General features: G+C 44.9%; 1 protein-coding gene across 10 annotated transcripts in view; it reads right to left on the bottom strand.

Moving 5' to 3' along the window:
* Window positions 1-17,529, bottom strand: part of DTNA (dystrobrevin alpha) — a 244,510-nt gene that overhangs the window by 57,068 nt on the left and 169,913 nt on the right. For all 10 annotated transcript variants that reach the window (XM_068158778.1, XM_068158779.1, XM_068158777.1 and 7 more), the window contains 5 exons: window positions 13,502-13,715; window positions 9,108-9,193; window positions 7,376-7,530; window positions 2,298-2,403; window positions 376-542 (listed from right to left, as the gene is read on the bottom strand). In XM_068158778.1, coding sequence (XP_068014879.1) covers window positions 376-542; window positions 2,298-2,403; window positions 7,376-7,530; window positions 9,108-9,193; window positions 13,502-13,715 — 728 coding nt within the window. The remainder of the gene's footprint in view (window positions 1-375; window positions 543-2,297; window positions 2,404-7,375; window positions 7,531-9,107; window positions 9,194-13,501; window positions 13,716-17,529) is intronic.

Genomic DNA, 17,529 nt, shown 5'->3' with positions numbered 1-17,529 from the left:
CTAAGTATCCACCATTTCATTTAGACAGAGCCAAACCGAGCAAGCCAGTGATGATTTTACCTGTGGGGATTCCTGTGGGACCAGGAGAAGCTGCCACGAGCCTGCTGCACTGCTGCCAGTCCCTCCTGTACCACCCTCCCCATAGCAAGCACTGCCACAGGCACCCCAGATCCTCACCCAGAAAAGACCATTCCCACCTCTGCGCTCTCCTGATGGCTCCCAAGGCCAAAGCCTCCCTGATGGGGTCACCAATCCGAACCAGCAGCCCAGCTCCCGGCCTCCCTGCGCCAGATGGCCGCCCGCAGCCGTGGCTGGGGGCTTCTCCGCCGGCTGGAGGGCAAAGCAGTCTGCAGCGAGACGCAAGCTCTCCCTTACCCATGACGTGTACTCTTTCATTTGGTGCTGGTTGCTGTGGGAACCGCTGGCATGGCCCCTCCAGAAGCAGTCCTGACAGAGCTGGTAATTGTGACACTGCTGGCAGCGGTAGCGAAAGCCCATCATGCTCTCGCTGTGGCAGTAGGAACACTCCACGGGGTGGAAGACTGCACAGGAGAGACACACACCAGGCCATAAACCACAGCAAAAGTTTACAGACAAAGCCCCAAACCGAAGGGCAAATCCCTTCTTTGTTTCTAGAGATCTGCAGGTCTGGATGCTGCCTACAGCTTTGACCTATGAAAACTCAAGTAGCCACCCAGCAACCTGTGCTGAGCCACAGGCAAAGCTTCCTACACTGAGCACCAAACCCTGCATCATTTCTGAGCTGATGTCTGCATCTCTTACTTGCAGCAGTGAGAACCATGTCCAGTGTCTAACAGAATAGCTGGTAGAAGAAAGTCATACATGGGAAAACCCTTTGCACTCTTCAGCTGTGTTACTGGGGGAGGCTGATGTGTTCTGCTGTGGTGAGGAGCTCAAGTGCTGGGCCTCACAGCAAAAGCCAAACTCAGCTGTCTGATTACTAGAAGCATTAAAGTGTACTTAGCCATGTCACTGTCCCTTCATTACTGCTGTCTCATCTGTACAACTGGAGTCATTTAGGTACCCATTTATGAACACTTAACTTTGGATGCCCAGATTTGGAAAGCATTGAAGAAAACCCATTGAAGGGACTCATGTGGTCCTGTTCTCTGTTCCACTCAGAAGCAGACAGTAATGAGGACACAAGTCACTGAGTACACCAAGGCACCAATTATGACATTTTGAAGCCCCTTCCTGGCCACAGTGCTATTTCTGTTCCTCTTTCCCCACTACACCATGTACCCAATTTACCCAGGCACCTTCTGCTTTTCAGCTGTAAGGTTCAGTCTGGGAGGATTTGGATCAGTCTGACTGTGTTAGGGCTCTAGTTCCTTGCCAGAATTTCACAGCAGGAGGGGTTAGTGCTCTAGGCTGGGAAACAGTGCAAAGCTGGTGAGGGACAGGGATGGATGATAAGAGACTGAGGAAGATGGGGTAGAGAGCCAAGAGGGACTTGGGAACATCACATTACCAACCCTGGTGCCTTTCAGTGGAAGAGCTCTGCCCCTGCACTTTAAATGTGGCAGCACCTTCTATGGGAACAAGGGGGATAGACTGGAGGACAACATCTGTGAGTCTGTGAACTTTTCCCCCAGGTGCTGAGGAAGCTGGAAGGCTGACAAAGATGTTGCTGTCCAGGGACAGGCAACACACACTGTGCAAATGAGTTGATCTTCATGGTTTCTTCCTGTATTAAAATCTGGGACCTACTCCTTCGGGGGAAAGACAACCCTTGAGGAGAAAGAGACATCTCAGTTAAACCCTCATCTTCCACACAAGCAAAGGATAAGGATGAGTGTGGAACTTGCTTCTCAGAATAGATTGTCTGGCAGTGTAGGCTTAGGAGGAGATCCTTCCTAAGGACCTTTTGGCTGGCATTTTGCACTGCACTGGACATCCTCTGCCAAGAATATTGCATGAACGGAAACTGCCCAAGCTGTTCCTTCTCTGCTGCCATATGTCAGAGCTAATAAATTTGTGGTCTTGGTAGTTTACCAAATGTAAGTGTGTGAATGGATTGAGTCCTATTAGCTCTTTGCTTATCTAGAACACGTGAGGAGAGGACATGATGAGGATAGTTTCCTGAGCATGGCAAAAATGAAGGAAGGTTTCCTGCTGAAGGACCAACAGGATTGTTTTGCCAGTGAGTGAAAAAATAGCACATGGAGTCAATGAACCCAGGACAGTAGCTCCTACAAAACCATCTAGAGAGTGAGAAAAGCATCACACAACAGTTTACTCTGGTAAGTGGGTTTTTGGCAGCAGCTCTTACTTACCATTTTCAACATTTGCCAGTCGATGCAGAAGTGGTAACCACACTAGACACTGTGGTGGGGGATCAGACATGAGAGTATCCAAGAAAGTGTTTAAAGTGACTTTTTTCTGCTCAAACAAGCAAACAAACAAGCACAAAAATAATCAGTAATTAGACATATCAGAAACAGTTTAATCTTGTCCTCACAGAAACAGTTGGCAACAAGCTTCAGAAACTGGTTGCCTGTAGCCCTGCTTTACAGGCTATTCTCAGTCATTACAATGCACACTACTGATGACTAGCAGTCCTTTCACAAGGCTGAGCTGGACACACCTAGCTCCCATTCACTATAAAACTCTCTTTTGAAGTCATTCCCTGAAGATGCTTGGTGAATAAGGGTGGTATTCAACTCTTCATGTGTTTTAAGTAGCCCATAATGAGTACGATTATGTAGGGTAGCACTATGTATTTCCAGCTGTCACATGAAAAGTCACTGCAGAGAATGACTGATGGTACTCCAACAGGGAAAATAAGCTAAAATAATGCCAAGGGAGTATAATTTCAAAACAAACACAGGGTAAGGACAGACCATGAGAGGCAAATGTCTGTTTAGTCATGGCAACTGGTTATAGGTGAGATGTTGTGTCTGCATACACTCAAGGACTGCAGCTGCTCTAACTTTCCACTCCTGTAAGTACCTAAAGATCTTCACCTTTCAAAGAGATTTAAACTCTAAGATATCCCTGTTGGCTTAAAAAACATAATCTAGTGCCTTGTCATGACAACTCTTAGTTATTTTGCAGACCAATAGGTGATATTTCAGCCTGAGATATCTCCACCAGAAATACCTGCTCTTCCCTAGGTAGTGTGCTAGCTACATGATAGGTTGGACACGATGATCTTGAAGGTCTCTTCCAACCTGGTTTATTCTATTCTAATAGTGTGCAGTGAAGTACACAGCTACTGGGTAGTCAAGGACAGAGAGTTCACAAGAAATCACCAATGGAGCCTCCCTTTGAAATAAAGATGCAAAAATCCTAAACCCTGAAGAGAACAGGTGAAGATATAACTTACAGACATACTTGTTTAAGTAGCATCTCCATCTCCAAAGGGACTGCTACATTTTCAGATCTGATTGCTTAAGCTACTGCTTTAACTTGCTGGAGAACTGTGGTTACCCCATGAGGAAGCCAACCAGCAGCTATGCAGTGACTTGTATCATCCTCATGTGTTGTAAAAGCTTTTAAGAGCTGAGATTTCCAGATGGAGTGTGTGTCTGTGCTGCATTTATAAACAATTGCCACCAGATGTAAAGAAAATCGTCACTTCTCTGATACACTGAAGACATCTCACTCTGTAACAGTCTCAGGGCTGAAATATTGCAAGATACTGGAAAAATTCAGAAAGATATTTGTCCCTAGTAGAAGAGAAAATATTTCAGGCTAGTTGTGAAAATGGCCTTGATTCTTTGATGAGCAGAATATGAGCTCTAAATGATAGAATTACTTAGGCTGGGAGGCCCTCAGAGATCATCTATGCTCACTGAAGTACCTTTGCCACAATACCTGCAGTATCAAAGTCCAATCAAACAGCCACCATCTGCTTGCATGAATGATCTTCCCACCCAGGGAGAGTGGATAACCCAAACAGGCATCCTAAGATACAAGCATCAGCTCACAGAAAGGGATCTTTCTTTTGGAGATCTGGGTTGGATGTTTGGCATGGCTTTGTTGGCCAGCGCTACCAGGCAGTGCCTGTCCTGTGTGCAGCACAACTGAGAGGAGGAGAAAAGGCAGAGTGAAGTCTGGGTGAAGAAGAGTCCTCCAGAGCCCCATACTGCAGAGCTGAGTAGCCTTAAGTTTTCCCTCTGCTCTTGAAGGCAGACAGGTTGGCAGCAAGCACACCACCAGCAATAAAGGGGTGTGAATAGATGGTCTACACCAGCAGGAGATGGGGAGACAAAACCAGCTCTTTCAAATAAAGCAACGTGGCTTCACTGACAGCTTTATGGCCTAACTCTTCTGGTGGTCACTGATTCTATGGATTAGAGAGAGCAGAGTACCTTAAGAGGATACCAGCAGAACAATTTCCATGCATTCTGAAGGGCTCATTCTCCTCCTGCAGTTTTTTTTTTCAGCTGCCAGGAGAGCTGAAACTGAAAGCTGTTTTCTAAATATATGCTACATGCAGATGGAGTCTAGGTTTGTGGAATAACACTTAGCCAAGTGCTAAGAAAATGAAGTTAGTGTCTGTCTTTTTAGTTTGGGATTGAAAAAAAAAGGGGGGGGGGGGGGAAATAAAAAGTGGTTTTGATAATAATAACAACACTTTTTACTACAAATACAGCATAGCATCACATTAATCCTACCCATGGGGGAAAGTGGTGGTGATAAAATCCCTCTTTGAGCCACATATTAGTATTCTGAAACATTAAGTCACTTGCTTTGGCATATCTGTTCCATGAATTTGCTGATGAGGAAACACTGTTTCCACTCCTAATAGGCATTCAATCTAGCAGTGGTTCACAGGAGCAGAAAAATACATGGTGTGATCAAGGAAACCAGGGCAATGGGGAGTAATAAAATATTCCTGCAACAGGAAAAATCCTTTCAGATACAAACTGAAATAGATTCGACACTCTGAGCATAAGACCATTCCCAGCATTTTTTCATTCCCCTGAAGCTGAAGAATCTATGATGTACCAGGGGGCTGAAAATCTCCTGATAAGCCAAAGTGATCCATCCTCAGAACAGGGAGAGTGCCAAACTTATCCCAAGGTAACAACTTTTGCTGACACTTAACGTGGAAGAGTGAAAGGATGCCCTGCAGTGTGACTAAGACTGTAAATATCATTTACCATAGTGTCACAGGGAGATGTTGCATTGAGTCTCATTTCAAAACTCTGCTTCACCCCTACTGGGGGTGTAATGAGAATTAACATACAGTGAAATTAAGTCAAATGCTAGAACAGATCTATGAGAGTACTTGGATGCCTGCAGCAAACCAGCAGCTTTGTAAATCTGCTGTGTACCTACAGCAGAGAGAGGCAGAACTCTTGTTCACTTAGAATCATAGAATCAGTCAGGGTTGGAAGGGACCACAAGGATCATCTAGTTCCAACCCCCCTGCCATGGGCAGGGACACCCCACACTAGATCAGGCTGGCCAGAGCCTCAGCCATCCTGGTCTTAAACACCTCCAGGGATGGCACCCCAACCACCTCCCTGGACAACCCATTCCAGGGTTTCACCACTCTCATGGGGAAGAACTTCCTCCTCACATCCAGCCTGAATCTCCCCACCTCCAGCTTCATTCCATTCCCCCTAGTCCTATCACTACCTGAGATCCTGAGCAGTCCTTCCCCAGCCTTCTTGTAGGCCCCCTTCAGATACTGGAAAGCCACAATGAGGTCACCTCGGAGCCTTCTCTTCTGCAGACTGAACAGCCCCAACTCCTTCAGTCTGTTCTCACAAGAGAGGTGCTCCAGCCCTCTGCTCATCCTCGTGGCCCTTCTCTGGACACCTTCCAGCACCTCCATATCCCTCTTGTAATAGGGGCTCCAGAACTGGATGCAGTACTCCAGGTGGGGTCTCACCAGAGCTGAGCAGAGGGGGAGAATCACCTCCCTTGACCTGCTGGCCACACTTGAAGTAGAGGTTGTGAACTAAACCATCTAATACCTGTTTGTAGACTTTGTTAGTTATGGTATCTCAGTACATCTGGTCCACTCATTTGTATGCAGTGTCAGTGCCATTTCTGAAGGCTGCTTAGATAGAAAATGAAGCCTGAATGGTATTTTTTTTAGAGAAAAGAAATTGCTGGGTTTTCATCTTAATAATAGCATGACCAGCATGCAAAGACTGAATGCCCTGTTGCCATGAAAGAGCACTTCCTTATTATGTTAACACCAAAGTCCCCAAAGTCACTTGGCTATGTAAATCCTTCAACTTCAGCTGAAGTGCTGTCTTAAGTCTCCCTCTGTGGAACAAGACTGGTTTCACGTATGCAAACACTAGCATTTAAAGTGATTGGAGAGATGATTCAATAAATGAATTTCAACAATGGCTTTCAGTTGCCTGTTGATTACTGATGAAACTGAGGGAAAACAAAAAAATGAGACTCTATTTTGCATGCAAATGCCACTGTGCCTGCTCCATTCAGCTTATTTGTTCAACAGTGTTCAGTTAGGGAATGGAAGGATAAAGAGAATGAAAACATCACTTTGTTTCTAATGTTTTCCCAGTTTTGGCATCTACTCTTACTTTGTATTCATGGAGTCACACAGTGTGATCATAGAATCACAGAATCAATAAGGTTAGAAAAGACCTCAAAGATCATCAAGTCCAACCTGTCACCCAAGACCTCATGACTATTAAACCACAGCACCGAGTGCCATGTCCAATCCCCTCTCAATGTGTGGTAAGAGCCAGAAGAAGAGGACAAGCAGCCCCAGTTATGGGATCTTTTGAAGTGCTAGGTATAAGCTGCAGCCAATGGACTGTACTCAGTGCACCTACACAGTGTGGTGAGTTGTGGATAGCCCTCTTATTTTCTTCAGGGTGAACTTGCTGCTTTTCTGACCCTGTCTCATGGATATTATCTGTAAGAGAGCAGGGACTTCCTAATACCTCCTCACTCTCATTTTCAATAAAGGTTTAAGGCAATTGTCTTCACACTCACAAACTTCTCTGTGTACACCACCACTTGGAAAACATGTTTGGTGGGAGCTGAGCTTTGTATGGAAAAATTCAAGTCTCTTATAAGCTCATGCCAACAACAATAACTGGAGTGGAGGATGGCATGTCTTGCATGACCTAAATTTAACTATCAACCTTAGGCCCTTAAATGAAGCAGCTTGTCTCCTCATGCTCCCCAATTTAGGACATGTAAGTTAAGATCACTTTTTCACCAAGCCTCTCCTTCTTCTGTGGCTATATGGGGAACCTATAGCTATTTAAGGCACCTAACCCACTTGCCCAAAATAGCAAAGTGGACCTCCCTGCCACCCAGCCATGCATTTTCTGGGTGAATATGCACATATGTGTGAGAAAGGAAGGAAGTCTTGGCCTGCTCAGAGGGGTGATGCTCATTCTTCCTTTACCTGTTGTGAGAAACAGGACTTTGCTGATTGCTCCGTGTAACCAAACGAAGGCCCTTCGAAGACAGCGGTGGGCAGCTTGAGAACCTCCCGCAGAAACATGTCGTACCTGCCATAAACCATCACTCCACTGGAGTCAGAAATCATTGAGAAAATATCTGAAGGAAAAACAAGAAAAAAGACAAGAAAAGGACACAGCAACCTGAGTGGGAGCTACAGATTTGCTCTGAATTCAGTATCAGCTGGAACAGGAGTGCTAACCAACATGTCCTGCTTATGGAAACCTCCATTACTGCATCTTTAACTATAGCCATGCTTACCAGAGAACAAAAAGAGTGATTTACATATTAAAAGGTAGCTGATTTGGATATTAAAATATTCCTCTTCCCCCCCCCCCCCCCCCCCCCCCATTGTGTGGTCATTTTTTTTACATGAAGTTTGAGGCCTGGCTTGAGGCAGTAATTTAATCAGATAAGAAGGATCTAATTTGACAAGTGATGCAAGATCAGCTTGTTACCTACTGCCAGCTTACCATGTCAAATCTAAACCTTGACAATGAGCTCATTAAGTCAGTTATTATTGTTTTGGACACACAAAGCAATGATGGTCTTTCAAATGCATTCCTTTTCACTCTCCCCCATTTCTTGCTCATGTATAAAATTATCACCTCTGTTATTGCAGAGATGCACGTTTCTTAGCCTTTACTCTCCCTCTTGTTTAAAACAATCCTAAGCTTAGCAGAGGTTCACAGACTAAGAAACATTTATCATCTTTCAGGCTTTCACATCAGCTGCTTCATTTCTAGCAACCTGGAAGGTAAATACTAATAAAGGACCCTGGGACTGCTGACCTGAAAAATAATCATAGTATTCCAGCTTTCTACTGGACCCTGCTCTTGCTCTTAAACCAACCTAAGGAACAGCCTTCATTTATAACAAGTGCTTAATTTATAACCTAAGTTCAGGCTGTATTGGTTTCTACATAGAAATGATATACTAAAAAATGGCACCAACTCCAGAAGACTAAATTAGCACCTGGGATTTCTACTTGTGTACTCTAACCAAGCGTAATTAGTAAACTCAGTTTTATTTGGCTGTGGTTAGAAGGCTTAGAGGAAACTGAAGGTTCACATTAATCTTTTGGTCAAAACCTCAACAAAACAGTATTCAGGACCTGAGGTACAGACATGACAGCACTAAATAGCAAATCTTTCATGGCAAATACAAGTAAACCATGCCTTGGCTGTTGGGGAGCTGGGAATAAAGCCTGTGAAATGAGAATCTGCTCTCCAAAACAAATGGAGATAGTATGTGCCCTATGGGAAGAAACAGAAATAGTGCACAGATATATTGTACCTCTAAGAGAAATGAGAGAGGTGTTAATAAAAACAAAGTCTGAAGAAATAGCTAAATGATGCTTCCTGAGGTTGAGCACTGGAGACACTTACCTGTACTTACCTGTACTCTGGATTCAGTCATCCCAAAGGAAAAGAAATAATTTACAAGTCCACCAATCAAAACATCAATATAGGAAATCTGGCTTCAAAAATACAAAGTCCAGTGTGAAGTTCAGCCAAATATTTGGTGAGATTTACCTGAAGATATGCACAGAGCAAATCCCAAAGCAAGCCATGGAACCATCATTTATCCTGATTCCTTCTTTTCCTGCCTGTACTGTTATCTCTCCTAAGTACAACAGTGATGAACACTTCAACAAGGTCACCCAAAAGACTTACATCTTAATTTGTCCATGATCTTTCCTCCACAAAGAGTTGCCAAGGCCATTTTGACGGCGAAAACGGAAATCTTACCATGTCCTTCCCTGTTCAAAAGTAAAAAGAATAGAATAGAATAAACCATGTTGGAAGAGACCTCCAAGATCATAATGTCCAACCCATCAATCAATCCAACCCACCTAAACAACTAAACCATGGCACCAAGCACCCCATCAAGTCTCCTCCTGAACACCTCCAATGATGGTGACTCCATTTTATGTGTCCATTTTCCAACACAGACAGGTGTCCAGTTCTGGGCCCCTCAGTTTAAGAAGGACACTGAGATACTTCAATGTGTCCAGAGAAAGACAACAAGGCTGGGGAGAGGCCTTGAGCACAAGCCCTACAAGGAGAGGCTGAGGGAGATGGGATTGTTTAGCCTGGAGAAGAGGAGGCTCAGAGGAGACCTTATTTCTGCCTACAACTACCTGAAGGGTGGTTGTAGCCAGGAGGGGGACTATACTCCCAGGCAACCAGCACCAGAACAAGAGGACACAGTCTCAAGCTGTGCCAGGCAAAGTTTAGGCTCAAGGTGAGGAGAAAGTTCTTCACTGAGAGGGTTGTTCGCCATTGAAATGTGCTGCCCAGGGAGGTGATGGAGTCACCATCCCTGGAGGTGTTCAAGAGGGGATTGGACATGGCACTTGGTGCCATGGTTTAGTCATGAGGTCTGTGGTGACAGGTTGGACTTGATATCTTTGAGGTCTCTTCCAACCTCGGTGATTCTGTGATCTTCCCAATTAAAATACAGATCACTGACATGACATATTGTAATGCACTCTATACTTGGATTGACATACAAAGAAAGAAGACCTTTAAAATCAAAGTTTGTTTTGTGGGTACACAGAGCAGGACATTGCTCTGTAAAGATCTCAAAACAGTTATATATGTGAAGCTCAATATCAAACTGGTTTATTTTAGTACAAACTGTGGGGATGATTATTGCTGCTATTTGTGCACTGGAAGGCAGACTTGTGGTCTCCCTATCCTAAAATGTGGAAATCCTAAGAGATCCCTGTAGCTTAGGTCCCTAAAAGAAGCAGACAGGGCTCACACTACTCTACAAGCTGCATATTGTGCATGTTAATAAGTCCTGACTATTGCCTTCCAAGTGTTTTCCACTGTCCTGAAGCAGGCAATGGCTTAACTTCATGTCTCCTCTGCTTTAGAACAGAACAGAACAGAGCAGAGCAGAGCAGAACAGAACAGAACAGAACAGAGCAGAACAGAACAGAACAGAACAGAACAGAACAGAACAGAACAGAACAGAACAGAACAGAATAGAATAGAATAGAATAGAATAGAATAGAATGGAACAGAACAGAATAGAATTAACCATGTTGGAAGAAATGTTTGAGATCATCAAGCCCAACCTATCACCCAACACTATCTAATCAACTAAGTAAATCTTGACTGTCTCCTTTAATGTTGGCTTTTGTGCACATTTTCCTTACATTGTGCCCTCTGACTGGTTCCATAATATTTAAAATCACACTATAGGAATTTCTTGTCTTCTGCATTTCCACCTTTCTTGACCAGATTCTTATTTGTATCAACCAGGACCTGGCACTGGTTGGGCCATTTTGTATTCCTTTTGTGCATGTTTCTCTTTAGACCTCTGGGAGTGCTTCTGCACTGTTTCATCATGAGGTTTTCACCTGCCTTTAAAAGAGCTGTTAAGCAAAATAAATGCTAAGTGGGAGCAATGGCATTATTAAGAAGCAATGGAAGAGTTAGAGGAAAAAACAAAGGCCCATGAGGAAGTGCTTCAGATTCAAGATGATTTTTTTCCCTGTAGGTCTAGTTACATTTATTAACAGGATTACACTCTTGAATGGCAGACACATATCAACTTGCCTTCAGCTTTCCACCTCAGAGCCATTAACTTTCCCACATTCAAAACAGTTATGGAACAGAGGAATAGAAAAAGAAGAGATTTTGTTTCTCTCTTCCATCTCTCTGCTTGAATTGATTAGCTTTGACACTGTATTTTGTATTGGTCATTTGTATTCATAAAAGCATCACTAGAGCCAGAAAAAAATGCAATTTGCCCTCCAAACTGATGTGTGTGTGTGCATATGTATGCACATATATAAATATATATGACTGATGAATGAACAAGATAATGGGGCTTAACACTTGCCATTATCACTTGATCATCTGAACCCAGAAGTGCCCAAAGCTATGTCTAAGCACTACAGATGCCCCTGATGGGAGCCCAGGAACAGGTCACAAGCCACAGGACATGGGATGTTTGCAGGAAAAGCAAAACCATCTCTCTCTCTTTCGCTGTTTGCCTGCAGAAGAGCAAATTCCTCTCTCCATTTTGCTGCAGGTAGCCTTGGTGTCTAGCTGAGATCTTTATCCCTTACACTGAGCTACAGAACAAGCACATCACCACAGGCCCTGGGCCTGCCTCTGTGTCTACCAGCTGGGAAGTGGTTTGTCTGTGGCATGCAGCAGTACATGTGTCTGGCCATTTCCACTGTCCTGTGGTGGTTTTGTGCAAATGAAAATGCCTGTTTCTTCTTTTTCTGCCCTTGAGGGAGGAAAAATATTCCTGAAGGCTACATTGTCACAATGAATTGGCGTATTTTAATTCCCCTCTGAGGGTCTGGAGGAGAGGTTGGGTGAGGCTTCCTCATGTGAACCATCTACTTTTTTCTCCCCGTTGCCATGGCAACTGAGTCTCCAGCTGGTCTGGCTCCATGACACCCAGTACTGGGGCCCTCAAGCAAGCTAGAGGACAGGGAGAGGGAGGGGGAGAGTGGCAGCATCCTTATTTTAATGTGTCATGGGCAGCGTTTTCAGCTGGTGAATTTTCACAATATAAGCCACAAAGAGGCAATAGGTCATCTGCATCTGTCAGACTTAACCACTGCTCTGCAATAATTCTGATTTGAGGATGGCAAGCCCTGCAGTACAGGCTGATGACTGTGTGCTCAGAAACTGTGCTAGGTATACACAGTACACTCATTAAGGCAACGGGCTGGCTCTGCCTCAGACTTGTCCCTTTTGTAACACGGGTCCCATGCAGTAATAAGCAACACGAATTTCATCACCTCCAGGCCTTTATCCTATTTCTGTCGTGGTCTCAAAATCATGCTGCACTGGCATGAGCCAGAAAAAAAAATTGCTTACAGCTGCAGGAACTTGCAGGGAAATGAGCTCTTTCAAAATAATGAGCTATTAACCCATGGCACTGCTGCAGAGGCATTGCGGTGGTGTCAGCCACTGGTGTGTCAATACATAACAAGGCAAATTAGAAGTGGATGGAGATTTGTTTCTGTGGATAATTCTTCTTTGACATAAACTGGAACAAGCCTGAGTAACTGGATGAAAACACAGTTGTGCTGAATTTGGCTGGACAGAAAGGAAAGCAGAGGTCCTCAATTTAGGTTCTCTCCCCAGTTAGCATCATTCACATGCTCATCCTTTGGGTCACATTTTCGCCTGTTCAGCTGTTTGCCAAAGGTATTTCCAGTGCAAGCAGAATCCTCTCACCAGCTGGACGAGGATGGGAGCACAGACAGCTAAGAGAGGCAGACAGTGGCAGTTTTAAGGCTATGCCTTTGAAATTTTTCACAGATCTTGAGCAGAAAAGTAGTAAAATGTAAATAAATCACTACTGGGTGTAAAAAGGAAAATAAAGGTAATTCTCAACAATGCCGCTGGAGAGGCAACCAGCACCAGAACAAGAGGACACAGTCTCAAGCTGTGCCAGGGGAAGTTTAGGCTGGAGGTGAGAAGGAAGTTCTTCACTGAGAAAATTGTTAGGCATGGGAATGTGCTGCCCAGGGAGGTGGTGGAATTGCCATCCCTGCAGGTGTTCAAGAGGGGACTGGACGTGGCACTTGGTGCCGTGGTTTAGTCATGAGGTCTGCGGTGACAGGCTGGACTTGATGATCTTTGAGGTCTCTTCCAACCTTGGTGATTCTGTGATAAGGAACTTACACTGGTTGTACCAAAACAATTTTCTCTTCTCCTTCTATGCTCTGGAGAGGTATTAACTTGCTTCTGCATGACCTTGGCTGCATTGTTTTGGTTAAGTCTTAACAGCAACTTTTTCTGCTCCTTTCTCCCTTCTTTTGTATAGCGGGGAAAGGAGTGGAGTGGCGTGTAGAAAAGGAGAAGCTAGTAGCTTCCCCTGGTCTTTGACCAGGGGGATTCTTGTGCTGTTTATTAATTGTGAACATGTGTAAATATTGTAACAACTGTATATTTGGTACATACTCATTGCATTCCATTGCAGATCTCAGTGCTGCCTGTAAACACAGCTCTCACTGGCTTCCAGCTGAGCTGGTCTGGCAAGGTCCATGCTGGGGGGGAAATTTCAACCCACTACACAGACTTACGGATCAAAGGCTGCTAGCAAGAAGTTGAGCAGTAAGCTGATGGACTGCTCCACGTTGATCTGGTGGGTGGTTGGCATCCGTTTGTTGAGCTGGTAGAAGATAGTTGAAATCACAGCTTCCAGGCGAGCCACGTTCAGCTCCATGTTGGGATCCAGGTTGTTCAGCGCGTTTTCCCGCAGGGCTTCTATCACGTTCCAGATGTCCACCAGGTGCACTAAGGGACAGGACAGAAACAATCAGTGGGGACATCCAGTCCTGAAAGCAACTCAGAAAGGAAAACTGACCTCATACAGAATTAACCAGGTTGGAAGAGACCTTTGAGATCATCCAGGCCAACCTATCACCCAACACTATCTAATCAACTAAACCATGACTTTAAGTGCCTCACCCAGTCTCTTCCTAAACATCTCCAGTGATGGTGACTCCATCACCTCGCTAGGCAGCCCATTTCAGTGGCCAATCTCTCTTTCTGTGAAGAACTTCATCCTAACATCCAGCCTAAACCTCTCCTGGCACAGCTTGAGACTATGTCCTCTTATTCTGTTGCTGGTTGCCTGGGAGAAGAGATCAACCCCCTCCTGGCTACAACCTCCCTTCATGTGGTTGTAGATAGCAATAAGGTCTCCCCTGAGCCTCCTCTTCTCCAGGCTAAGCAACCCCAGCTCTCTCAGCCTCTCCTCACAGGGCTTGTGCTCAAGATCCCTCTCCAGCCTTGTGCTCCAAACCCCTCCCCAGCTTTGTTGCCCTTCCCTGGACACGGTCCAGCAAGTCAACATCTTTCTTAAACTGAGGGGCCCAGAACTGGACACAGGACTCAAGGTGTGGCCTAACCAGTGCTGACTACATCACTGAGTACAGTACTGAGAACAGCATTGCTCAGGGTAGGGAGCACAGCTTGTCACACAGGACAAGCTTCAGGAATAATTAACCAAATTAATGCATTTCCCGTCACTGAGAATTGAACTTGGTGGAGGAATGAGCAAATGAAGCTCAAACCCGTTAATAAGCAAACAATAAATTGATATTGCTAATTGTCAATGTGCACAGCTTCAGCTTGGGAAATCATTGCTCACTGCAAAAGTGTTCAAGTAAAAATGTCTGGGTTATGGAAATCACTGGAAGGTAAACGCATGCTAATTGTTTCTCTGAGCCATGCCTCCCTGAATATCCCCTCAGAAATTGCTCTTAGATATTAATTTGCATAGCAGATGGGCTGTTCAGAAGATCCCACAAATACTAAGCGCTTAGCATGGACTGTCACTTTGAAAATTCTGTTCAGCAATTTGTATGGAAGGCAAAATATTTTACAGAAACAGAATCCTAATTGAGTCAGGGTACACCAGCTACAATTAAACAAAGAACATGCAATGAAGGGATCCCAGGGACATAATTTTGTGCTTTCCAAACCCATTTGCCCAACACTTTGTGAAATCCCTCTGTTTGATAAGGTCTGGGGCTAAGCTGAATTTTATGAGGTCTGTTATTAGCACTGGTTAGGCCACACCTTGAGTACTGTGTCCAGATCTGGGCCCCTCAGTTTAAGAAGGACATTGAGACAAATGTGTCCAGAGAAGGGCAACGAGGCTGGGGAGAGGCCTCGAGCACAGCCCTATGAGGAGAGGCTGAGGGAGCTGGGGTTGTTTGGCCTGGAGAAGAGGAGGCGCAGGGGAGACCTTCTTGCTCTCTACAACTACCTGAAGGGAGGTTGTAGCCAGGTGGGGGTTGGTCTCTTCTCCCAGGCAACCAGCACCAGAACAAGAGGACACAGTCTCAAGCTGTGCCAGGGGAAGTATAGGCTGGAGGTGAGGAGAAAGTTCTTTACAGAGAGAATTATTGGCCATTGGAATGTGCTGCCCAGGGAGGTGATGGAGTCACCATCCCTGGTGGTGCTCAAGAGGGGATTGGACGTGGCACTTGGTGCCATGGTCTAGTAGTCATGAGGTGTTGGATGAGAGGTTGGACTTGATGATCTTTGAGGTCTCTTCCAACCTTGTTGACTCTATGATTACCTGCAAGGACACCTTAAAGGGCAATCTCTGCTCACCCTTCATATGGTACCCAAACAGAACTCTTGTTTGCATAACACTGTTACTGGTGCAGTATGGTTGGCTTGTCCCAGGCAGGCATCACCAGGAGCAGTGGCCCATGCTAAAAATTAAAGCACCTACACTCATTCAAAACTGGCATTTAGTTTGAACCTGAACTCAAAGAATTCACCTTTTTATTTTGTTGTAAGCAGTGCCTACTGTACTACTAAACTATCAATAAGAAACAAATCATGAGCTTCAGGGGGCAAATTCTCTTCATCTTTTTAACCAGAAACTCCCCTATAGTCCTTATTACTGAGCATGATGATATATCTCATGACCTGTTGAGAGCCATCTGTATGAGGAAGAAGATGGATTTTTCTGTGGATGGGGAAATTTAATTCCAGTCCTCACAACTAGATGGTTACTTGCTTGGGATGCTGGTGCTGTCTCAGGCTGCAGTGTGACTCGATGCTCTGATGGCAGGGAAATGTAAGCTGATACTAGACAGACAAATGAAATCAGATATACTGCCATTGCTTAGTCTACAGTTCTTCCCTGTGATTGGGTTTCTTTTCTTCTATCTCATAAAGAGAGTCTCTGATGTCCTGCTACTGCATCTGTAAGCTGAGGGGGGAAGATCTACCACACAGGTGAGTGGCAACAGCAGCAGCAACTATTTCAGGCACTTTTCCACTTCTTCTTGCTGTTGCCTAGCACATAATTGGGAAAAACTGGAAGATACAGTTCTGTCATGACACCTAACTATGTATTTGGCCTTTGTATTTAAAGGAAGCTTCTGCAGGTGACCCTGTATGCTGGCAGGTTGTCTTCAGAGTGTTCTGAGTTAAGCCATGTGCATGGAGCACAGAGCTCTCTGAATTCTTTTTGTTTTCTAGCTTCCTCATAAAAGATCTGGCAGAGGTCTCAGGTCCTTTCAATGCAGCCATTCCTACTCAACCAGATTTCACTGTCAAGTTGTTACAAAGGTCATCTGGGTAAACAGGAGATGAATCATCTCCAGGAAGATGGCCTGCACATAATAACTGACCCTTTCTGGGCAGCTTCTCCACATGGCTCAGAAGCCAGACCAGGCAGACAATGGAAGAAGTCATTATAAAGCAAGCCACCATCTGGTCCAGGGCAGGATGGTTAGTGAGTATTTCCCACTCTGAGTCACCACAGTAAGGTAGCCAAGGAAGAAATACAGAGCAATATGCCACAAGGTGCAGCGATAGGCTGGACCATGGAATCAAAGAACCACAGAATAGTTTGGATTGCGTGGGGCCCTTAAGATTATCTAGTTCCAACCCCCCTGCCATAGGCTGGAGATTTAAGATTATCTAGTTCCAACCCCCCTGCCATAGGCTGGAGACCATGTGCAAATATTTCATAGCCTTCATTGACAGGGAAAAGGCAGGCAGAAAGCTGAAGGTTAAGTGTGAGGTTTCCCTTGAGGTCTAGCTTTTGCTTGCCACGAGGGCTGTCAGGTAATTCAGACCAAGTAGATGGAGGAGATGTTTCTACCAGCAAGTCTGTCCCAGGCTGGCTTCTGAGCGAGAGGGTATGTGTGCAAACTGTTGAGCCTGAACTATGCCTACACTAACAAGGTAATAACATGAGTCATGACCAGGCATAACAAACAGCACTTGGGGGTGAAACAGCACAAAGAGGGGTAGGAGCTTAACAGCACTGCTGATCGAGGCAGAAATTACTAAGGCAGTTTTACCATAAATACTGAGCAAAGATGTAAATTCAGCAACATTGGAGCTAGTGGGTGAAGAATAAACAGAGCCAGGCTGTTTATCTGGGAGTGCACCAGCACGACAGAGAAAAGAGCATGGGGGTGGAAATGGGACTATAAAGGCTAACAACTCATGTCACCAGAGTTGCTTGGGGGTACCAGGTATGTGCATCCCGTTTACTTCTGCAGTCACAGGGAATTGCCATGGTTTCCCCAGCGCTGATAAAAGGACATCCTGGGAGGATGAACCAGGCATC

Source organism: Melanerpes formicivorus, unplaced genomic scaffold, assembly GCF_026170545.1.
Source record: "Melanerpes formicivorus ecotype bairdi unplaced genomic scaffold, bMelFor1.0.p_v2 SCAF_42, whole genome shotgun sequence".
Classification (NCBI taxonomy): Eukaryota; Metazoa; Chordata; class Aves; order Piciformes; family Picidae; genus Melanerpes; species Melanerpes formicivorus.
This window is presented reverse-complemented; position numbering and strand designations above follow the sequence as displayed.